Source organism: Anthonomus grandis, chromosome 2 (assembly GCF_022605725.1).
Source record: "Anthonomus grandis grandis chromosome 2, icAntGran1.3, whole genome shotgun sequence".
NCBI lineage: Eukaryota > Metazoa > Arthropoda > Insecta > Coleoptera > Curculionidae > Anthonomus > Anthonomus grandis.
The window spans coordinates 26,296,245-26,321,642 of NC_065547.1; the positions used below are offsets into that span (position 1 = coordinate 26,296,245).

The following is a 25,398-nucleotide window of genomic DNA, read 5'->3' on the forward strand; positions in this document are numbered from 1 at the left end:
AATTTCGATTTATTACAATGAATGATACTATTAAAAATTTCAAAAAATCTGTTTGGTCCCCAGACCTTTTAATTTCAGATTTTTTAGATTTTAACTAGTTTGTAGATGTAGATTTTAAATTGCTGGAACTTTTATTAATAAAATAATCGTGTATTTATGGTCGTTTTTCATGACCTATACTATAGGTTTTTATAATAAAATATTATGTTTTTCGTTATTTTTGGCTATTATTAATATTTTAATTACCGTTTAATAACTAATTAATTAATAATTAATTACTGTTTCATATCATTTTAAAGAGAAAAAATAAAAATATTTAATGAGATAAAAAAATACAGGGTGTTCCATTTAAAAAATACCAAAGTTTGGGTCATATCTCTGAGAAAAAAACTGAAATATTTTTTGTCACTACGCCACTGAACTCTACGTGAAAATATCTAATAATAGCAGTTTTTACTTTTTTTCTAACTTATACAGGGCCTGAGATATAATAAGGCCCCTAAAAGTGAAAATGTTCAACTTCACCCTGTATCTCCAAGAAGAAGATAGGTCATTTTTGTTTTCGGAATTATAAATTGAACAGATTCACAAAAGTGACACAGATTCGTGAAAACCGGAAGGTTCTATCTTTAATTGTAACCGAGGTACCATGCAATTACAACCAATTTGGGACACAGTGTACAATTAAAATTATTATTATAATAAAATGTATTTCTAATATTATTGCTTACCTTATGTCATCATCGGGAATACAAAAAAAAGAAACACTTGGGTCGTTTGAACGTTTTTTGAAAGATTCAACACAGCAGTATTGTCCGTGAGAAGCCATTACCAAACAACTACTATTAATATAAATTATATTAAAGTAAAAGTCTGTAAAAGTAGCACTAAATGACAGAATATTAAATTCACAAAAACAAAAAATATTGGCACACTCGGTAAACGTCGAAAATAAACTGAACCGAGTCAACCCTATAACCACATTTCGTCGACGAACGGGTATAAATCCCCCGCATGCGGGGGATCGATAAATTCCGATAGGTGAGAGGGGCGGCGCCGGCAGGTGCGGATGTTTAGTTAGTCGAAAAGGGTCGAGTGACTTGACTGTGTTAGACTGTGATATGAAGAGCGGTTTCCCGAAAGGCGAATCCCAGCTCACACACTTTTTGAAAGGGTCAATCAACGGCTCAGGGAGACTAGCTCCGTTAAAATAAAACGCCAAGATAATGGCGCGCAAACGAACATCCGAATCCCGGATTTTGAGGAAGAAGTGCTTCAGCGATTTGAAGATAACCCATCAGTAAGTACTCGAGCAGTAGCTGATGCGATGCATGTAAATCATGTTAGGGTATGAAACGTTGTTAATGAACAGCTTCTTCCACAGCTGCTGAAGTAATCCAAACCACGCCTGATATTTTTAACCACAACATTTATTTTTTATTTACGCCAGATTTTTTTTTAATTGTTTATTAATAATAATAGGTAACTCATTTTTGTATCTCGTAACTTGCTTTTCGTCAATTTTCATAAAAACGGTGATATTTATCATTTACCGACCTTTACTAAGAGTATCTTTTTTATGTAAAAGGCATAGGAACATCATAATCTAATGCCCAAACGGCCAGAAATTAAAGTCTTAAAGAAATGGGCCTAAATTTACCAAATACCCCCCTGATTCTGAAGCCCCTGGTAAATATTTTTTTTATTTAGTAGGTTTAAAAGAATAAACGTACTAACAATAATTTACCTCCCAAAATTGGTTGCGGTAGCTAAAGTAGTTCCGAAGCTATTAAAAACAAACTAGTTTTTAAAGGTTATTTTCAAAGAGCTCTAGCTCCCTGAGGAAGCTTTTCCGGACCTATGTTTATATGAACTTTTGTTTTTCTTTTGACGTTTTCTATCTGCCCTAGAAGTTTGTAACATGATCAACGGAACACCCTGTATAATCTAATAAACCTCCTGGAAAAACCCTGTAGGTTTACCTCTTTCAAAATATCATATCCTGGATACAAATTTTTACACCACAAATAAGAAAATATACTGATCGAACAGCAATTTGTAATATCAGATTTCAGAGAAGGAGTAAACTATATATTTATAAAGAAGCACAGAAAGGAAATAAGAGAACACACAATCAAAAGAAATCTTTTTCAAACGTCATTGAAATCTGCCTCTTTTTAGTTCCTCAATTGTGGGACTATAATTTCAAGTAGAGTTAAATTTGAAATATTAATGATTGCAGCAGTATTATTGCAAATGAAAAGTAAGCGAAATCAACTCATTATTTCTGAACAATTATCTGAACATGGCATTAGTAACATGGGGTACTGATACACCTCCAAGAGAACCCTGAACTAGAGTTGCATTTTTTGTGTAACAATATAACTACATTAGTTTCATATAACTAACTTAACTGAACATGGCATAATTACCATTGAAGCCCCACTGTCTTTATTTTGTGTGGACTTTTTCAGGAATAGCTTAATTATCCAATGCTCCAAAAAGGTTTGTGTAGCATTTTTTTGAAACTACTACATAAAATTTGAAACTTAATGAAGAAAATCTGTAATCTTGCCTAAAATAACCTCCTTTTTAACTTAAGATATTGTTTTTTATGAATATGCTCCAAAAACTTTCTTCAAAGCATCTAATTTTTTTACTCATGTGAAGTTCTTAAAAGTTAAGGCATTTTAATTTCACCTAATTGATCTTGGGGATATATATTTAAATACTGATACAATTTTGTTTTAGATATAAGTGAATGTATGGCCTGGCACAAATTAAAGCAAATTACCTTGGAACTTCATCCGGAAATGATCTGCGCAGGTTACCAGGAGGGCAAACGCGATGCCTGTCTTGGAGATTCTGGAGGTCCACTGATTGTATTAGAAAAAGGCATTAAATATATTTTTAGGTTAGTATATATATTAATTAATATAAATTGTAGGTAGGTGGACGTTAGCAGGTATCACCAGCGCTGGATACGGATGTGGTGAAGCTAACCAACCTGGTATCTACCAAAATATACCAACCAGCGTTGATTGGATCACTAAAGTGATAAATACTCGTATTAGTGAATAAAATGTGATTTATTTAGGTTATCAACTATATCTTTTTAAAATGTTTTTACGTAACAATTTTTATTAACTATAAATGAAAGAAAGGATAAAAAAAGTTGTTTATTTTTTTATGGGATTCCAGAGAATATACAGGATGATTGATAATCGATGGTATTTTGATTCGTTTTGAGTCTTTTTTAATCATACTTCCTTATATCTATCTCTAGCAGCTTTCGAGAAAGAAAATAATTTTGCGTGTTTTTTGTTAAAAACTAAGAGATTACTAATTGTTTATTTCTCAGTTATTTAAGTTTCTAAAAAGCTCAAATTTTAGCATCACTTTAAGAGACCATTTTGGTTAACTACCGGGTGGTGCGTCGCCGAGCGGAACATAGTAAAACCCATGTAAATTTTAAAGGGCGTCAATTATTGGCTCCGCTGTACATTTTATAGAAAAAATGTAAGATAACTTTTTGAAGAGATTAATCTGGCAAACCCTTGTGCAACGTTTCAAAAAATTTTAATGAGCGAATCTTGAATTACTCAACTAAATTTTATTGCAAAATTAGCAAATTTTCAGTTCGGGTAAAACCAAACGGGCACCAATAAAATGAATATAATAATAATAATAATAATAATAATAATAATAATAATAATAATAAAGCGCCTTTATTTAGTAATCAATCAATCAATCAATGCTTTATTATCATAAAATTTAAAATTTTTTCGACAAAGCTATTATTTAAATAAATCATACATACAAAATATACACAAAGACAAAACAAAAAATACAAATATATAAAAATAAAAAATACAACAAAACATACAAAAAACTTTTTTATAAACAATTTTATAAATTGTTTAGGTCACATTTCCTTAAAATATATATACATTCACTTGTATACAAAGTCGGCAAAAGGCAGTTGTTTACAAAAACATTATTAGCAAACTACTAATTTGTTTACATAATATACGAATATTATTTATGTACATTATCATAACAACATAAACAAATTTACCAGTGTTTAGGAAGCGCGTGCTTAAAATTACATAACATTAATTATTAAAAAAAGTCGTTTACTGTGTATAAGGCTCTCTTTTTTTTGCATTGTAAAGAATGGATCGTTTAACTAGTTCTGATCGTGGGGTTGGTAGATAAAGATCGTACTCTGCGTTTCTAAGAGGATAATTGTGAGATGGCCTTTCTGACATATTTGATAAGTGCGTGCGGATTAGGCAGACGGATTCAAATATAAATAAGGAAGGAAGAGTTAGTATTTTAAATTTTTTTAAATATTCCTGGCAGTGAGTTCTGTAATTTAGTCTTAATGAATAGCGTATAGCTCTCCTTTGTAGCTTAAATATGCGTTCAAATTAAGTCGCACCACACGTACCCCAAAACGGAACGGCATATCGGATGTGCGACTCAAACAGGGCATAATAAACTGATATAGCCGTTGCCAAACTTAGCTCCCTGGATACTGATCTCAGAGCAAAACATGCAGAACTTAATTTTTTGGATAAGTAATCGATCCCATTTTAAAGAGTTTTCTACCATCAGTCCCAAGAACTTTACGGAATCAACGACCTCCATTCTGTTGTTATTAATTACAAAAGGTTGCAACGCACCGCTAAATGATATACTCTAGTTTTTGAGACGTTAAGGCACAAGAGATTTGAATCGCACCACGATTTAATGGTGACTAGGTCACGAGATATGGTTCTACGAAGACCTACCATATTTAAGTTGCTCCAAGAAAAACTAGTATCGTCCGCAAAGAGACAAATTTTACCATTTATGTCCAGATTAGCAATATCATTTATAAATAGAAGAAACAAAATAGGGCCTAGAACTGAGCCCTGAGGTACCCCGCATTCTATTGGCTTGCACGAAGAATGCAAATACTTAGTTTTACATAGTTTTGCTTTCGAAGGCGAAGATTAGCTAAAAGCTACTCTTAAACTCTTAACGTTCTTAAATTACACAAAAAAAAACAAAATAAACAAACATAAATCAGTAGAAAATAAAACAATATTCATTTAACAGAAATAAGAAAATCTTTTGATTTACCTAAATGATTCCTCTAGAAACAGGTTCTTGAAATGTTTTTTTAAAAACATACAGGCCATTGCTAAAGTCAGGCCTAAAGACGTTCACAAATTTGACAGCGTTGTAAGTGAATGATCGTTCAAAGAGAGCCATTGAGTGATGGGGCATAGTCAGAGTGTTTTGCCTAATAATTCGAGCATGTACATGATTTCTAGGTATAAGTTTCTCAAATAAATATATCGGAGCTTTGAACCTATAAAGGCGATATACTAGGGTGCAGTACAAAAACTTATATAGATAAGGTATTTTTAACCACCCCAAATCATACATGCCTTGGGACACATGATCAAACTTTCCTAGGTCAAAGATAAGTCTACAGCAGGTATTTTGCACACGTTGTAACCCATATTGTGTCTGCTGGTCCAAGCACGGAAAGAAAACTATCAGACAATATTGGATAATTGACATAACAAAAGTTTCGGCAAGTTTTTTCCTAGTCTTGAAGTTTAATATTGACTTATTAGCATAAAGCATACGCAAACGCAAATAGCTCTTTTGAAGAATAGTACTAACATGCTCTCTGAATCTAAGAGAGGCATCTAACGTGAGACCTAAAACTTTTATAGTCTCAGAAAAAGTAATTAATGTATTATCTATAATTAAATAATTTTTTAAAATTTTTATAGTTGAAGTTATAATTCTACGAGACTTTTTATTAGTAAATAGCAACATCTTCGTTTTATTAGGATTTATGATTAAATTATGTTCCTTTCAGTATTTCGATATTAGGTCGACTTCAGTGCTTATATTGTTGCCTATCTCTTCATATTCATTGGAATCAAAGTAGTTAATCAGCTACGTGTCGTCAGCATATTGGTAAATTTCAGATGTACTGACAATATTAGGCAAGTCTGACGTGTAAATTAAAAATAGAAGTGGACCAAGTATTGACCCTTGCGGCACTCCTGATACCACATGCTTGGGATCCGAAAAGCTATCCTGCAGTCGTACCTTTTGCGTTCGATTCCAGAGATAACTTTTAAAAAAAGATAAGACAACGTCATTACACCCATAAAACTTTAGCTTAGCAACAATTAAATCGTGATCTATAACATCAAAGGCTTTTGAGTAATCAAGGGCTACCATAACAGCTGAAAGTTTCTTGTCAAGAGCTCGTATTATATTGTCGGTGATGTTTAAAAGGGCGTTTGCTGTGCTATGGCTGGCTCTAAATCCGGATCGTTGAGAGGGAATGATATTATTATTAATGAAGTAATCAATAAGCTGTAAATAAACCACCCGTTCTAGAACCTTGGATATAACATTTAATAAGCTTATGGGGCGTAAGTCTTGCAAGCACTGAGTATTTAATATTTTAGGAAAAGGCAAAACAATTGATTCCCGCCAAGCTCTTGGAAATTTACTGACGTGAGGAAAAGTGTCAATAAATCAGTGACAGTCGATATTTGAAAACAAGTATGAATTATCCAATCGACGAAAAAATAGCCATAATTAAAGTTTTGATAAAAAAGTAATGTGTCTTACTTTGAATGTATGGTTGTGACATTGATAAAACGAAAAAAAAAACATTTCTTGTATTCGGTTGTACGTCAGATTTGACAAAGCCTTATAACAAATTGTTTGCTGATGGCTGGTGTCTGGTTTTACCTGAACCGAAAATTTGGTAATTTTGCAATTACATTTAATTGAATAATTCAAGATTCGCTTATTAAAATTTTTTGAAACTTTGCACGAGGGTTTGCCAGATAGTCTCTTCAAAAATTTATCTTAAATTTTTTCTGTAAAATGTACAGGGAAGCCAATAATTGACCCCCTTAAAATTCACACGGGATTTCCTATGTTCCGGTCGGCGACGCACCACCCGCTAATATATAATGCTAAATCAATCATCGTTGAAAATTAAATAAAATTTTTTCATTTACTAAAATGAAAAAAAGTTAATTTTTTTTAAATAGAACATCCTATATTTTATTTAATTTTTTGTATAGATAGTTAAAATATCTTTAATTTAATAAAAAAAAAAATTCAAATATTTAAAAACTTTCTATTTATCCCAAAATAAATTACACTTCATTTTTAAATATAACAATAATCTCGGTTGATGATAAATAAAGGACTACCCTGCGATTAATAAACCAATTCACAAGTCTGGAACTTATTTTCAGAAATGTGTAGAGCGCCCCAAAAACTAAAACCTATAAAAAACTAAAACCTAAAGCAAAAAAAAATCACTATTTATACTTAACAATAAAGTTAATAATTTTCAGTTTATGACAATAATTTTGGTATCCGGTCAAGCACAAGAACCCCCCATAGGTCACTAGGAGAATAGCACTAATAATTCGTTATTATTTATAAATTGGACTGATAGAGAACGCACAGATCTAGCCACAAATAGTCAGATAATTTCAACATTTTCTCACATTTTCATTAAATTGTACGTTGCTCTTGCAAAAGTTTATTTTTAATGTGTTTTGAAAATGTAGATATTGCTAAAGTTTTTTTTTCAATTGAAATATTGTTCCATATTTGAGGTGCAACAAAACCAAAGGATTTTTGGAAATTTGCAAAACGGTGTTGCGGTACAAGAAAATTGCCAGTTTAGCGAATTTGGTGATAGTGATCTCTAGATATGAAAAGTTGATATAAATATGGCGGTTGCTTGGATTTTAAAACTCTATAAATAAAATTGGTTAAATGTAGCGTACGTCGATTAGCCATAGATAATATTGAGTGTTTATTTAAGTGTGGAGTAATATGATCTCTATACAAAATATTATATGAAAATCGCAAACACGCATTTTGCAACTTCTGAATAGATTTAGAAATTCTGTTAGTCAAAGAGCTGTGATAAATGATGTCACCATAATCCAACAAAGATAAAACAATAGAGTTACATAAATAGTATTTTGTTGTTGAGGGTAAAAATCTGTTTACTTGATATATTTTCTTCAATCTTAAATAGGCAATGCAAAGTTTCTTTTTTATATGCGTTTCGAAAGTTAATCTTGTGTCAAGGTAAACACCTAAATTCTTGACTTCTGTGACAACAGGCAACCTTTCATTATCTATCATAATATTTAAATGTTGAATAATATTTGCTATTCTGGCTTTGTTCTCTCCCAACAATATTACACATGATTTTGCAGCATTTAGCTTAAGATTATGATTATTTGAAAAACTTCGAATTTTGTTTAGGTCATCATTAAGATTCCTCTGAAAATGCTGCAATAGATCTTGATTAAATGAAATGTACAGTTGGGAATCATCAGCAAACTGTTGTATTTTGGGATTTATAACCTCTTTGTTCATATCTGCAACGTATAATGAAAACAATAATGGCCCTAATATCGACCCCTGTGGGACGCCCGTTGTCACCGGTATGTAATCAGATTTAATTTTGTTGGGCCCATTATAAAGAAGTGTACTCTGAACACGCCCGACTAGATAAGATTCAAAGAATTTTACAGCTTCCTGAGAAAAACCAAAATGGTGAAGCTTAGCCAACAACATCCGGTGACACAGTGTGTCAAAGGCCTTACTGAAGTCTAATAGGCAGAGGCACGTGATTTCTTTCCGATCCTGATCAAGCCTTACATCATTCACCAAGTTAATTAGGCAGGTACTAGTGCTAAAATTTTTTCTAAATCCAGATTGGCTAGGCGGAATTATTTTTTTAGATTCGACAAATGAAACAATCTGTTGATAAATGTGCTTTTCCAAGATTTTTGATATAGCCGGCAGAATACTTATGGGTCGAAGATCTTTAAAGTCTCCTGGATTTGAAACTTTTAGTAATGGTAAAATAATAGATTTTTCCATAAGTCCGGATAACTATTTTCTAGAATACAAGTATTAATAATATTTATTAAAGCATATTTACAATAAGGAAAGCATAATTTAATATCTCTTTATGATATCTCGTCTTCGCCTGTGGCATTAGTGCTAATAGAATTTAAAATTTGGATTAATGCTTCTTCGTCTATCAGACCAAACCTTAACTCCTCGGTAAATGATTGATGCCTATTTTGTTTATAAAAATTAACCTTTTCATCTGAGGTAGTATATGTACTTGAATTAGAATTTACAAAATAATTATTTATTGCAGATGGATCTGGAAATAGCTGAAAAATGTCATTGGTATTTTTAGTTTTGGTCAGATTTAACTTTTCAGCAGATTTCTAAAAATTCCTTCCAGACTTTGTAGAAAGAGATTGAAAGTAAGCTATTTTCTCACGGGCTATGGCATGTTTAGTCGTATTTCGAAGTTCCCTATAGTATTGCAGTTTGGCGTCGGTTCCATGCTGTAGATATTTCTTGTGGGCCTTATCTCTTAATTTCATTAGCAACTTAATGTTATTCGTAATCCGTGTTGTATATGGCCTATCCTGGATTTTTTTTGTTTCAAGGGAGCATGCTTGTTAAGTAAAAACATGATAAACGAATTAAAAATGTTTAATTTATTATTAATATTAGTTATATAATAAATAATATCCCAATTTAGTGCTCGAGCGTCCCTCTCAAAGTCACCCACTGTAATATCGTTATAATTTCTAAAAGAAACAAATTTTTTAAATGGCTTGTTTGAAATCAAATTAAAGCATGCAAAAGTTAAACAGTGATCAGATACACTTTCTGAAATAGTTACCACCTCACAACTTTCAGGGATGAATGTTTTACTTGTTATAATTAGATCTAATAAACTCGAGTTATCTCCAGTGTGACTAAACCGAGTGGTGTTTGTATATTGTGGTGAAAATAACAGATTTTTTATCTATGTTAATTTTTATGCTTAAATATTCACAAGATTCTGAATTAACTTGAAATTGAAGTATTTAATATTTTAAATGACTTTTTAGGTAAACACCTACTCCTCCACCCCTGCCAACTCTATCCTTTCTAACAAATTTGTAGCCATTAAGTTTAAATGAAGTTTCGTCATGGGAAGGTGTCAGCCAAGTCTCAGTTATTCCTAATATCTCAAACTGATGTTGATGTACATAGTGTGAGAATTCATCGAATCCTGTATTAAGAGAGCGTACATTCAAATGCGAAATTTTAAATAGATTTTGACCAGACCTAGCGCGCCCATGTCATCCATTTTCATTTAAAATATAATTCCCCCAATAACCACCAGCCGGAGCCCCTATACTGGACCAAAATAGATGCCTTTAATTATTTATACTTAACATTAAAATACAAACTAAAAACCCACAATCAAAATTTAAAGGTGATTTTTTTATCACAGTTATAAAATGATGTATATCATGCATTTATACTAATATGCCTTTAAAGAAGTTGATCCACTAATTAAAAAAAAAATGATATGCTGAATAAAAAATAATAAACCACATTCCTATACCTAAGTAACTGCGTTTTAGAAATAAATACTTATTTTCATAAAATTTTATAATTTTAAACATTTTTAATTTGTAAATTACTTAGTTAGCCATGAAAATATCACAATGGTTCTGGAGTTTTAGTTCCACTGGTTTTTGAGTTATGGGCATTTTGAAAATTATCCTTTCCAATTTTTTTTTCTTAAAACTGTTTACATTTTTTTAAAAACGCTGCACAGGTAGGTGTCTAGTCAAATTGTTCCAGGAATATGTTAATTCAGAATTTTGTTGCCACTGATTTTCAAGTTTTAGGCATTTCGAAAAATTAAAAAAAAATCGATTCCTCCAAAAAATTTTTTTTTTCTCAAAACTTTGTAAATTGTTCGAAAAACGCTAAAACGGATATGTATTTAAATTATTTCAGGAATATGTATGCGAATTTTCAATATTTATTTTTGGTTTAAGGGCAGTTTATGAAATTTCGGACAAAATAAAATTGACCTCTTCAATTTAACGTTTAAAAAAGCTTATTTTTTAAAAAGCTTGTTTTAAAAATTTTTTAACGTTTTAAAAAGCCAAAGTAACGTGTAAAATGATAAGTAATGATGACTGTTCCATTTCTGGAACCCCCCCAGAACTCACGGAGGCAGTGAATGCTGCATCATTGAAATTGTTACCAGTAAAATCTAGAAATAAGTATAACTATGCATACAACCGCTTCATGGACCAATTATTCAATGCTGAAGGCAACCCTTGCAATTAGACATGATGTGGATATATCTAAATATTCAAAACTTCGGGCATTCCTCAAACGGCAAGCACATGCCTATAAGCCAAAAAAAATCCAAGATTTTAACTAAAGAAGAAATAAACAAATTTATTCAGGAAGCTTCAGATAAGGAATATTTAATGATTAAGGTAACTTACAAAACTTCAAATTATATTTGGATTCTTTACATGCTTATTTATTGTTGTAGGTAGCTGTAACATTTGGAATTTCCGGAGCTTGCAGAATGGACAAGCTGGTTAAAATGACTGTACAAGATATACAAGACCTACTATCTAAACTTTTAGTTACCATACCGGATTCAAAAACCAATACATCAAGATCATTTATAGTAAACGAAGTGTACTTAAATCTATACCGCAAGTATCTCTCTTTAAGACCAAGAGACATGAATACCACTTGGTTTTTTTTAAGTACCAAAATGAAAAAGGTTGTAGACAAGTAGTAGGAATTCACCAATTTAGAAACATTCTAAAATAGTGGCCAGTTATTTGAATTTTCCAAACTCGAAAGAATATACCGGCCACTGTTTTCGTCGGTCTTCTGCCACAATGCTTGTTGATTCTGGTGGAGATATTACTAGTATTAAGAGACTGGGTGGATGGAAATCAACAAACGTCGCTGAAGGATATATAAAAGAGTCTCTTACTAATAAGGAAGAAGTGGCAAATAAAATTTTCACAGCAGAAAAAAATCAAGAAAGTAAATCTAATATTTCTAATACTGCAGTAACGCCCAATATTAGTTATTGTCATACAAATAAAATTATTAGTTTGGAAAATGTTCAACAAAATAATGCTAATAGTTCCCAAGTTCTTCCAGTTTTCAATACTTGTACTAATAATTGTCAAATAACAGTAAATATAACAAATAATAAGTAATAATTTTAAAATATAATGTTAACCTTATTTGTGCTGAAAGTTTTAAAAATAAAATTGTTTAGGAAAAAACCTGTTCGCATTTATGTTCTAAAGTTTACTGTATGGAAATAACATTTCCTTACAGTAAAGAAATACAATAATATAATAATAATCTTTATTTAGCAAAAATGCTACATAACATATCAAAATTAAATATAAAAATACAAAGCTTGTTTAGTTTTATTAAGAATATGGGTAGAACAAAACACAAATTATAATAACTATTCTTTTATTTTTATTACTTAAGCAGCGAATGAAGCAAAAGTCGAAAAAGGAATGAATCTTAAATATATCCCTTTTAATACAGACTAATACCAAAGATAATTATACTTTTATTTATTAACGAAGTTTACTATTATTTTCTTTGCTAATACGGACCTAATGAATCGGTCTTTGTATTAGTAAAAACACTACGTCAGTTATTATACAAACGCATTTATATTACAGTTGCTTCCTGTTTTCATAAAGAAAGATTATGATGTGGATATTGGCTTAAACTAAATATAAACATCATAAACCTCTCCAATAATAGAAATATATTGAGTCATATTTGTTGACTATTAAATACATCTATTTCAATACACCCTCTCAAAAATGAATCAATTATATTTAAATAAAAATTTATAAGTTATAACCTAATTAAGTAATAACGTTCAAAGAATAGTCATATCTGGGGAAAATAATTTATATGGTCCAACATTCGTTGCTAGGATTTGGAAAAACCCCAAAAAGAAAAACCAAATCAAACCATTTAGTTCCACTTAAAACTATACTATCTTATTTATTCGATAGTTTTTGTAGCCCCAAATTGAATAGGACTTCGTGGAACTTTGGAGCTGGAAGTTGCTTCGTAAAAATGTCAGCCAACTGTTGACCTGTGGGAACATATTTATTAATATGGTTTTATTTTGTACCTGCTCTCTAGTAAAATGATATTTAATATCTATATGCTTAGATCGTTTAAAATCAACAGGATTATTAGCAACCGAAATACAACCATTATTATCTTCATATAAAATTATTGGCTTAAAAATATTTATTTCAATACTTGTTAATAAGGACTTAATCCAGAGAGCTTCTCGAACCCCTTCAAAATTTGCCATATATTCTGCCTCCATCGAAGATGTAGCGACAGAATTTTGTTTTCTTGTGTTCCATGAAATTACACGAGTTTCAAATAATTTAAACAAAAATCCTGTCGTACTTTTTCGATCTATTTCATTACTACCCCAATCAGCATCTACATAGCCAATTAAAATGTCGGTATATTTATTTCTGGTATAAATTAGTTTTAAATCATAAGTACCCTTTATATACCTTAAAACCCTTTTTAGGCATTGCCATAACTCTTTATTATTTTTGTTTTGATAACGACTTAATAGATTAACGGCTGTACACAAATCTGGTCGAGTACAAAGAGCAGCATACATTGAAGAATTTATTAAAATTTCGGCATGGGGCATCATAATGTTCATCGGCATTTAATGCTAAATAATTTAATTTAGACGGCAGAGGTGTTTTTACGGGTTTGCAATCACTCATGCCGGCCCCGGCAGCGCGGTGGGTATATACCTGCCTAGCAGTCGTGTGGCCCTGGGTTCGAGTCCCAGACTTGGCATGGTCGTTTGTTATGTCCGATTTAGTTTAAGTACTTAAGAATATATAGAGGTTTTTCGTGACTAAATGTGCTCAGCACGAGGTCAATAAATAAATAAAAAAAAAAAAAAAAAGCAATCACTCATATTAAAATTATTAAGCACATTTTTTAAATAATTACTTTGATCTACAGAAATTTGATTTTGATTTCTTTCAATTCTGATTCCTAAAAAAATAATTTAAATCATTCATATCAACCATTTTAAATTTATTTTTTAAATAAGTTTTAAGACTCAACATTGTGTTAATATTGCCAGTAGCTATTGCTAAATCGTCTACATATAGAATTACGTAAACATTTTCGGTGATATGGCCTTTACTTAAGAAATATAAACAGTGGTCAACGCTTGAATTTTGAAAATTGTGCTGTTTTAAAATTTTATCAAAATGCTCATACCAGCATCTTGCTGATTGCTTTAACCCATATAATGATTTATTTAATTTACATACATAGCCGTCTTTTGCATTAATACCTTCGGGAATTTTCATATATATTTCCTCTTTTAATATACCATTTAAATATGCCGTTTTAACATCCATTTGATGAATGTGCAAATTAAATTGGTTGGCAATTGCTAAAAATATTCTGAAAGTCGATATTCGGGCAACTGGGGCAAACATTTCATTATAATCTAGGAGATATTGTTGGCTAAAACCTCTGGCTACTAATCGAGCTATATACTTGGGTAAACTACCCTGTATATTGTTTTTAACAGTAAACACCCATTTACAGTCTACAATATTTTTATTTATTGGTTTAGGTACTAAAGACCAGGTGTCATTAATTAGCAAAGACTCGATTTCCTCATTAATAGCCTTTTCCCATTCATTTTTATCAGCTCGTTTATTTATATCTTGAAAACAAGAAGGGACTTTTAAGTGGGGTGTTTGTACACTCATAAAAGTACCAATTTCATTTTCGTTATATGAAATTTTAGGAAGATTTATGAGTCTTTCGCTCCGTCTGGGTTCCGTAACGGGTGTCCCAGATTTTTGGTCGGTATTTTGTTTACATAACTGATTTTTATCCTCGGTTTTATTGACAGCTTTATTATTAACTGTTTTAATTTCCGATTGTAAAGGGAAAACAATCGGTACCGGGTTTTTATCAGTTTTAGATATTTTAATACCTTTGGAGCTTTGTATGTGAAACCTTTCATTAAGTTCAACTTGAGGTCTTGATGTGTTAAAAGTGGTTTCATCAAATATAACGTCCCGAGCTGTAATGAATTTATTATTTTGGGAATTAAAAATTGTATAACCATTCGGTTCATAGCCAACAAATATGCCCTTGACAGATTTTTGCTCGAATTTTGTTTTTCTAGATTTATTATGTACAAAAGCAGTAGAGCCAAAAACTTTTAAGTGATCTACTTTGGGCTTTTTATTATGCCACAATTCGTAAGGTGTTTCCTTTTTAAGTAGTGCATTTGTCGGGGTTAAATTTAAAATATATGTGGCACTTAAAATAGCTTCACCCCAAAAACGTGTATTTAAATTTGCACCATGTATCATGGCTCTAGCTTTTTCTGTAAGAGTTCTGTTCATTCTCTCCGCAACAGAATTTTGTTGAGGAGTATATGGAACGGTTAAATGAAAAGAAATACCTTTATCTTTACAAAATGATTTCATTTCGTTAGAGAGATACTCACGCCCATTATCACAATATAGAAATGCTACTTTTAAAGAAAAATGGGCCTCACTTTTTAGTACAAAATCTCGAAAAACATTATATGTTTCTGATTTATAGACTAATAAATATGTTACCGTATAGTGAGTAAATTCATCAATAAATGTTATAAAATAATTTTTATTGTCTATTGTAGGTGGAGAAATAGGTCCACAAATGTCTGAGTGAATAATATATAGTGGTCTTAGAATATGAGATTTATCTTTACTTTTAGCAAAAGGCAAACATGCTTGCTTTCCATAAATGCAAGCTTCACATAAACCAGTACTGGGATATACATTATTTAATTTTTCATAATATTTCTGCCTTTTTAGTTCTAAAAATTTATTCTTACTTATATGACCTAAGCGCTCATGCCACAATATATAATTATCATATGGCGCTTTGGTTTCATGCACATTTATTTGATTTGCAATATTTTGAATCAGACTTTTATTTATTTTAAAAATTATTGGTATTAAATTATTAATCACCTTACCAGTTATACCATTATTATCAGTTTTACTTTCATGGCTTATCGTCACTTCTCCATTTGATGTAAAAAGTACATCCATACCTGCCTCTTGCATGCGTCTTACCGAGAGTAGGTTGTATGGAACTTCGGGAGTGAATAACACATTTTCCAACTTTCCATGGACACCCAAGTTGGTAATAATATTGATTTCTCCTCTTTGATAAGCCTTTACAGCAGTATTGTTTTTCGCAACTGATATGTCCACGGGTTTTGTTAATTCCGTAGAATGGGTAAAATATTGGTGCCGATTTATAATGTGATCGGTGGCTCCAGAATCCAGAAGAAACTTAATAGTATTATTGCTTTGATGGTTAGCAGGTTTTGGCAAATTGCTACTAGACATCATAAATGCAAAACTTGATTCATCCTTATTGGTTTGAATCGTATGTAATGTCCTGTATTCCTGTTCTCGTTTGTAGTAGAAACAGTTTGATTTAAGGTGATTTGTCCTACCACAATAGTCGCACCTTGTAAAAGTATATCTCTTCTTCGGGTAGCTGTTACTATTGTTATTATACTTTGATTTTGTTTTAAAATTCCGTTTATTGACAAATTTATTTTTGCCTTTAAAAGAGTGGAATTTTTGGTTCTTAAACGGCCTTGCTATTTTTGGATCTGTTACCTGGACATGCAAAACTTTGCTAGTCGTGTCTGCACTTTCCTGCTGCAATTTTGTTTCCTGATCTAATAAACGTGTTTTTACAAAACCTAAATTGATGGTGTCTTCCCACAAAGTTTCAATCGCAGTCACTATCCCATCATATGAAGGTGGCAGAGTTAAGAGTAAGTGGGCTACTCTACTCATTTCGCTTAATACAGCTCCTGCGGATGTTAATTCAATAATCATTTCATCAAACTTGATGAAATGTTCGATTAAAGGTGTATCTTGCTTGAATTTAAAACTTAGCAATTTCTTTTGAACAGCAAGCTGGGTGGCCAAACTTTTTCTTTCATAAATGGTGTCCAGCTTTTGTAAAATTGCACGAGGAGTGTCCTCCTCGGTAATCATGCCCACCATTACATCGCTTAAATATTCAATAATACAACCCTTACCAATTAATTCCAATTGTTGCCAGTTGACAGGTAAGTCAATAGGTGGATTTTCTTGTAACACTTGTGATGCACCCTCTTCGGCAATAAGAGCTTTTATGCGGAACTTCCATATTGAATAATTAGTTCCATTAAACGAAGTAATATTACGTCGCACCTTTTTATTGTTTTCCAATGTCACTATTTTTTTTTTGCACTAACAACACTGAAGTTTATTTACACTTTGAAAGTTTATAATTTTTTATCGCGTACCGAATTTATTCAAACAAACGTTCTGGGCCCATAACCTATTAAGAATATGGGTAGAACAAAAACACAAATTATAATAACTATTCTTTTATTTTTATTACTTAAGCAGCGAATGAAGCAAAAGTCGAAAAAGGAATGAATCTTAAATATATCCCTTTTAATACAGACTAATACGGACCTAATGAATCGGTCTTTGTATTAGTAAAAACACTACTTCAGTTATTATACAAACGCATTTATATTACAGTTGCTTTCTGTTTTCATAAAGAAAGATGATGATGTGGATATTGGCTTAAACTAAATATAAACATCATAAACCTCTCCAATAATAGAAATATATTGAGTCATATTTGTTGACTATTAAATACATCTATTTCAATAAGTTTAATTTACATCCATACACATACACACGTAATTCTACAATCGATGTTTGATGTTTTGATTTGGTTGCGCTCGGGTCGGGTTGCGGCCTTGTTGACTCAGCCAAAATAGTGCGGTCCCACGCTGTTTCCATGACTGCACGTTTTGTCCGGGTCATCAGGACAATGACGACATCCCGGCAACATAGAAACACACCACCCTAGTGCGTCAGACCATGATCTAGATATGGATGCATACAAACTAAATATTTAAAATTAAAGACCATTTTACAGTATAATTAAGAATACAAAAATAATCATTTACATATTACCTATTTACAGAAAATAAAAAATAAAACAAAAAATAAAATAAAAATCTGTCTTAATCGGGAAAAATTAAATTTTTGTGATTATACTAACATTAATATTTTGTTAAGACGTATTCCCTTAGTAGCCTTTTGAAGAGGTTAACACTATTACGAACTTTTATATCATTTGGTAATTTATTAAAATCACTAAAGCCTTTGCAAAGAATAGAATTTAGCATATGGTTGGTATTACATCTATTAACTAAAATAAAATCAGTACAGTTTCTTGTGTTATAATTATGGACATCTCGAAAAATTGATAATTTATCAGTTGAATATTTTGGCAAAAGACCTTGTTTTAATTTAAATATAAAAAAATTAACATTAAAAGCAATCCTTTGTTGAACAGATAACATATCTAAAACAATTAACATAATTTTAATAGGTGTGTATCTGTTGCATTTTAAAATCGTTCTCATGGCTCGATTTTGAATTTTCTCAATTTGGTTGATTTTATACTGAGGCAAATTATATAATAATGTTGAACAAAATTTTATATGAGGAAGTGCAATGGTATTGTATAAAGAAAGTTTAAAGACTGTATTAAAGACTGTTTATAAATCCGACCTTTTTTGAAAACTTCCTCATAATGTAATCAGCGTGTGAATGAAAATTTAAATTTGAGTCCAGAATTGTTCCCAAGTACTTAATATTTTCGTCGTACATCAATCTTTTACCGTTTATTATTATAGCAATGCTTTGGACATCTAGTGAACTTGTTTTAGATTTTTTTGCAAATATGCAGAATTTAGATTTAGTGGTATTTAAACTTAATTTGTTTTTACAAAGCCAGCAAAATAGATGTCCGATAGATAGAGAGAAAGATATGTCCTCTATAATTTGTTTTAAGTTTTTACCAATAATATATAACATGGTATCGTCTGCAAATAAAACTATAGAACATTTTTTTGTTATTCTTACTATGTCATTTATGTACAACAGAAACAGTAATGGGCCCAATACTGTTCCCTGTGGTACGCCGTAATTAACTATTAGATATTCAGATAAAAAATTATTATATTTAACTTTTTGAACTCTGTTGGACAAATAAGACTTAAACCATTTTAGAGCATTGTGTTTTACACCTATGCTTTTTAATTTTTTTAACAAAATATCCCTATTTATGGTCTCGAAGGCTCTTTTAAAGTCCAGAGACATAGCCAAAACGTAGTTGTCAGAATCTATAGCTTTAAGAAATTCATCACAAATATTTACAACTGCAGACTCGCAAGAGTGATTTTCACGAAAACCTGATTGGTTGGGCACTATTATTTGGTTTTTGTCACAAAACTGCACTAATTGGTCTTTAACGCACATTTCTAGTAGCTTTTCGTAGATCGGAACTGTGTTAATAGGTCGAAATTCACTATGTTTTTTTGTGTTTTGCACTTTGGGAACTGGAATGACAGTTGACACTTTCCATGACTCCGGGAAAACACCACTACTCAGTGATGTATTGACAATGTGCAAAAGTCGGTCACCAATAACATAAAATGCATCAGATAGAACTTGTTTAGTTATTCCACTTTCACCACCCCCGACGTTTTTTAAATTTTTAAGAATTTCCTTCATCTTGGCCATAGATATTCTTTTAAAATCTGTAAAGAAATTATTAGCTGTTGAAATCTCGGGGTTTATCTGAGTTATGTTGGGCTGCGGTATGTTTTGAACAATTACGTCAACACTGTCAACAAAACAATGGTTAAATTTTTGTGCTATATTTTTTTCATTGGTTACTACTTCTGTATCAAAAATAATTTCGCTGGGTAACAATTGACTTTTTCCTGGTAGGATAGTTTTAAGATGTTTCCATAGCTCCTTTGGGTTATTTCTATTTTGGTCAATGGCCTCTGCAAAATATTTTTCCTTCTTTTGTCGGATTTTATTGACTATGTCATTTCGTTTCCTTTTTATATGCATTCCAAGTAGCTTCAGTTTTACTAAAAACAGCTCTTTTATATAAAACGCCTCTTTCGCACATCATAACTCTAATATCGTGCGTAATCCACTTCTTATCTACATATTTTTGTTTAATGACATTTTTTACCACGGGACACATTTTATTTAGAATTGTACAAATATCCGTGACAAAAGAATCTGCCAGTAAATTTACGTTGGAAATATTGTTGTTCCAAGTTGTTTGTAATAAATCTTGTTGTAAAATAGCACTATTATAATTACGCATGGTTCTCTTGTATGTGGTTACATCAACATTTTTCTGTCGTTGGTAGCCATCCGTTACAGTCAAAATCAAGTGGTCACTAATTTTTGGAGTTAAGTGTACCTTATGCTGAAGATGTTTGTCATTTGTGATAATGTAGTCAATTAGTGTCTGGCTTCTATTTGTGATCCTGGTGGGTGTTTTAACAATTTGTGTAAAACCGTAGGAATATATGTCGTTTTTTATTTTATTTGCATAATAGGAGTACTTAAGCAAGTCAAAGTTAAAGTCACCTGTGATAATAATTGTCCCATTAAATTCGCTAATCCGGTCCAGGTATTCATTAAAAAATTTAATGAAATCTGCGTCATTTTTTTGCGGTGGGTGATATACAACACCACATAACAGTTTATTACTGCCTGAAGAAATCTCCAAAGACAACAACCACACATAATTGTTAATGCATTGTGCAGTTTTAACTCTGTATTTAATATCACTCCTTATAAGAGCCAATACTCCGCCAGTTCTATTATTATCTGTGGTACATTGCTCTATTTTGTACCCCTCTATCATAAGTTCAAAAGGTTCTCCTTCTTCTGACACATGAGTTTCACTTAATAAAAGAATATTAGGTCTCCAATCATTCAGTAATAAGGTAATAGTATATTTTCGGAAAAAGTATATTTTTGAAAAACACTAAAAGAAATTTATAGTTAAATTATTCCAGTAATTTGTATAGACATTTTTGAAATTTAATTTTTACTGTTTTTTGAATTATGGACATTTTGTAAATTTGTGACATAAAAAATAGATTCCTTCAAAAAATTTCAAAATTTTGAAAAAGGGAAACCATCTCCAAAAATAATATTTTTTCAAAACCCGGTATATTTTTTGAAAAACAGAAAAAATAACAACTAACTAAAATAAAAACTTATTTATTAATTACTTGACAACTTATTTATTGAACCATTGTGATACTTGCATAGCTAACTAGGTAATTGACAAAATAAAAATGTTTAAAATTAGCAAATTTCATAAAAATAAGTATTTATTTTTAGGTAGGTAAGGTATAGGAATATGTTATATTAAATTAAGGGTATTTTAACCGTCTATTAGAATATAAAATAAAATATAAGGTGTTCCGTTTAAAAACAATTATAATTTTCACTATTTTAGTATATGAAAGATTTAAATTTAATTTTCGACGACCCTGTACAGTGCTGATTGAATCGGGCTATAGAATGTTAATCAAGATAGTCTCGATAGATAGTCAAGATAGATTAGTGATGTTTGAAATTTAAGCTTTTTAGAAACTTAAATAGCTGAGAAATAAACAGTTAGTTATCTCTTGGTTTTTAGCAAAAAACACGGAATTTCTTTTTCTCGAAAACCGCTTAAGATACATTTAGAGTTACTATGGCTACCAAATTTTTAGAAAAATGCTACTTTCCGTTTTCTATATACCTCTAAAGTACCATCGGTTGTAAATCACACTGTATGTATCGGGTATCAAAAAATATACCGCCAAACTTCAAGGGTTGGTAGGGCACGTCAAACCAAATATGTTTTGTCGAGTAAACATAATATGTCCATAAATGAGCCGTTTGGGCTCTAGAGCAAAAAAACTGTTTTTGGTACTTTTATTTTACTCATGAACTGAATCGCTGTTTGCAGTGCAGTCTTATCATTATTTTGTTGATTAACAAATGAATTATTATTTACAATAGTTGCTCAAAATGCCGACCGTTTGCCTCAACACAAAGATTGCACCGTTGGGTCATTGAGTCGCGAACTTTTTGGAAAATTCCGGCAAAATAGCTTCTACATGGGTAAAACTGGGCATTATTGTTACTAGCAGATCTTCCTCATAAGGAACAGGTCTTTTGTATATCAAACTTTTTAGATAAACCCAAAGAAGAAAATCTAGAGATCACGAGAACGGCGGCCAGGCGACGGGACCTCCTCTTCCGATTCATCGTTGGGGAAATCGCTGATCTAAATCCCGGCGCACATTTGCACCAAAAGGTGAAGGTGCCCTGTTATGTTAAAACCATATGTTATTTGTAAGCTTTATAGGGATATTTTGCAATAATCGAGGCAAAATATTTTGTAGAAAATGGAGGTAAATATATGCACTTAGACGGGCAGGCAACAAGTAAACAATTATGTTCTCTCCAAAAATACCAGCCCAGATGTTTACAGAAAATTATTGTTGGTATCTTCTAGGGGCCACAGGCAGCGTGCCGATTTTTATCATGCTAAATATGGTTGTTTCTGGTCTTGATTTAACCATCGCGCGTAAAACATGCCTCATCTCAAAACAACATTCTTTTAAAATCAGGCTCGTTACGATTCAAAAACCATTGACAAAAAGCCAACTGGTGTGGACAATCTTCAAGATTTAAAGCTGGTACCCGTTATAAATGAAAAGGGTACAAAAGTTGTTCCTGGAGGACTCGATGAACCGAATTCCTAGTTGATCCTCTCTGGTGTGCAATTGCACGAACATTTGTAGATTGATTATCTTCCACACGGTGTAATACTTCTTCTTCAACCTGAACTATACGACCTGTTCTTGAGCAACCAGCTCCACCAGGATGTCTTACTGTTCCAGTCTCTCCAAGGAGACGGCGAATGGATAAAAAAGGTTGTATAATCGGGTTGTCTACCATTTGCATATCTCTCTTCATACAAGCGAACTGCTCTTCCATTGCACAGAGCTGCACCATAAGCCAGATGCAAATCGGCAAGTTTTTTAAATGATAAATTATTTGTCATTTTAACGCAAATCTTAAATTAATTCAAGTTGATTAAAATATCAACTGCGACAAATGTCAATTAATCCCAAAAAATTCTGACGTTCGAAGAGAAACGATGGTCAGAAACAAAAAGTTTCTGACGATCCTAAGCTGGGAATGTTCGGAATATTCATGATAAAGAAATATTTTCTGCACTGTAAATAGCGATAGAGTGAATGCACAAACTAATAGCACGAAAAACAGTTTTTGTCCCCTATCACCCCTTCAAGTTCATCGGTAAATTTTTGGGACATCCTGTATATACAGGGTGATTGACGACCGATGGTCTTTAACGGTATGGTAACAGGCAATGCTCTATCGGTCTAAAATATTTTCAAAAAAATATTTTTTTAAAACACTTCAGCATTGCCGCTTATATAGATTTGATTTTTTAAATAGAACATCCTATATATTTCTAAATATTTTGATTCCCTGCTTCATTTTGCGTCTTCTTTAGTCATATTTCTCTAACCTTTCAATTACTTAATGTCAATCTTATTGTTATACTTTACAGATGCATTTAAATGAATAATACCCTAATAATTAACTGTTGTAATAATTTTAAGTATGTTGTAGTAATTTTAGAGTGTAGATGAATCTGTAATAATTCTTTCTAAATGAGCAACATCTGTAAGTGGCCTTTGAAGATATGCTATTTGTTTTCAAAAAACTGCATACAAAAATCGAGTGGCGTTAATTCTGGAGAGCGAGGTGACTAAAAAAATTCCAAAAGGTAATGTACTTCTATTAAAACAACTTTTAAAGTATTGCCTTACATTTAGCATACTGCGGCATGGAATACCATCCTGTTGGAATAATTTATGTTGACGTTAAAGCAGGGGAACCTTGTCAAGAAATCCTTTAATTCATTTTCTAAAAAGAGTAAATAACGGTTTGCATTCAAAGGTTCATATATAAAAGGTTGGATTATTTTATTTCTGTAAATTTCACACCACATATTTGTTTTGAATACTGTCGCGAGTAATAATTTTCAAATTTGTATTAGTATCATTTCACCAACTGAGATTTTGAATGAGATTGCTTATTTTGATGAAAATGTCGAAAAAATATCTTCCCATAAATGTATTATTTTCTAATATTCCTTGGGTATCACAGCAGAATTCCAAGCGTCTACATGCTCTCCTGTCTTAACTTATGAATAAATTGGAGCTTGCATGAATGAAACCTGTTCTTTTTTAAAATTTGATATTGTCATTAACAACTCATGGTTGGCATTTAATGGTAAATTGATTACTTACATCTCCAAATTCAAGTCTTGAACTTGTTAAATATTTTCCTTATTCTGCCATGGTAAAGACTTTTCTCTGGGTGTTAGTTATTAAAAATTTCTGCAGCTTCTTGACACATTTTATAATTATCACACAATTAACACAATTTTAATTTTATCTTCAGTGCTTAATGTTGCTGACATTTCAACTAAATTTTATAAATACTTTCTATCAAATACTAAATACAACTAATTTTTTTAAGGTTACTGTCATACATTTTTTTCTACAAACAAGTGATGTCTTGTCACTTTCTTGTCAGTGCATCCTAGATTTTATGTAATTAGTTCACATTGTTAGCATCTATATTTACATTGTCATTGTAAAGATATAATTGAATATTTGAATGTAGTCTTTAGTTCTAAACAAGTTTATTTATCATATTATATGTTATTTTCAAAAATGAAGGTACTTTACTCTCAAAATTTACGCTTTTTGCGAACCTCCTACGCGACTAATAAAATTTGAAATTCGGTTATTGCATTTTAGCTTTAGACCATGTAGAGTGAAACATATGTATAGTTTCAGAAAAAAATCGACAATAAAAAGATCTTAAAGAACAAAAGGAATAAATTATATGCTACCTTAAAATTTGGCCGACTTTACTTCAGAAAAAAAACCAAGGTAGTCAATAATCGAATCTGCTAGATTACAATTCCAGGACATAATCCCTACTCATCATTAACAGTGATTTCAAATACAACACACTATCAAAGAATTTTATTCTTAAGTAGAAAGTAAACATCGGCCACAAAGCTGGTTTACTACACATTGAGAAAAAACGTACGTTCACCCACTAAATGCAAAAAATAAGAAGATAAGCTTGATCGTCTAATGGCTGGTCAACAGCCAACTCCATAGAGCCATCTCGTGACAAGCTTCAGCTTCAGAAATCCGCTTTAGCTTTATTGTGCCGTATGCTGACAACAGCGTAAAGAAGGATTTGTAGATTTGTATTATTCGGCTATAATTTGTTTTGTTATTTATTTTAAACTAGTAAATATTCAGAATTTAAAGCCTATTATTTTAATAAATAATCCACAAAAGTAAAAAGGCAGCAGTATATTGGTATTTATTTATGTCAAGAGATA

At 31.4% G+C, this 25,398-nt stretch overlaps 1 protein-coding gene and 1 long non-coding RNA gene across 2 annotated transcripts in view; one reads left to right on the top strand and one right to left on the bottom strand.

Moving 5' to 3' along the window:
* The window catches only part of LOC126750220 (serine protease 33), a 46,853-nt gene extending 43,629 nt beyond the window's left edge, over positions 1 to 3,224 (top strand). The window contains exons 6-7 of the mRNA XM_050459771.1: positions 2,752 to 2,895; positions 2,948 to 3,224. Coding sequence (XP_050315728.1) covers positions 2,752 to 2,895; positions 2,948 to 3,081 — 278 coding nt within the window. The 3' untranslated portion in view covers positions 3,082 to 3,224. The remainder of the gene's footprint in view (positions 1 to 2,751; positions 2,896 to 2,947) is intronic.
* A 20,279-nt stretch (positions 3,225 to 23,503) lies between these two features.
* LOC126750227 (uncharacterized) lies at positions 23,504 to 24,458 on the bottom strand. The gene is made up of 3 exons (XR_007665646.1): positions 24,281 to 24,458; positions 23,798 to 23,894; positions 23,504 to 23,736 (listed from the first exon to the last, which is right to left on the bottom strand). It is a non-coding gene; the product is annotated as an uncharacterized LOC126750227 (long non-coding RNA).
* Between the last annotated feature and the right edge of the window lie 940 nt (positions 24,459 to 25,398).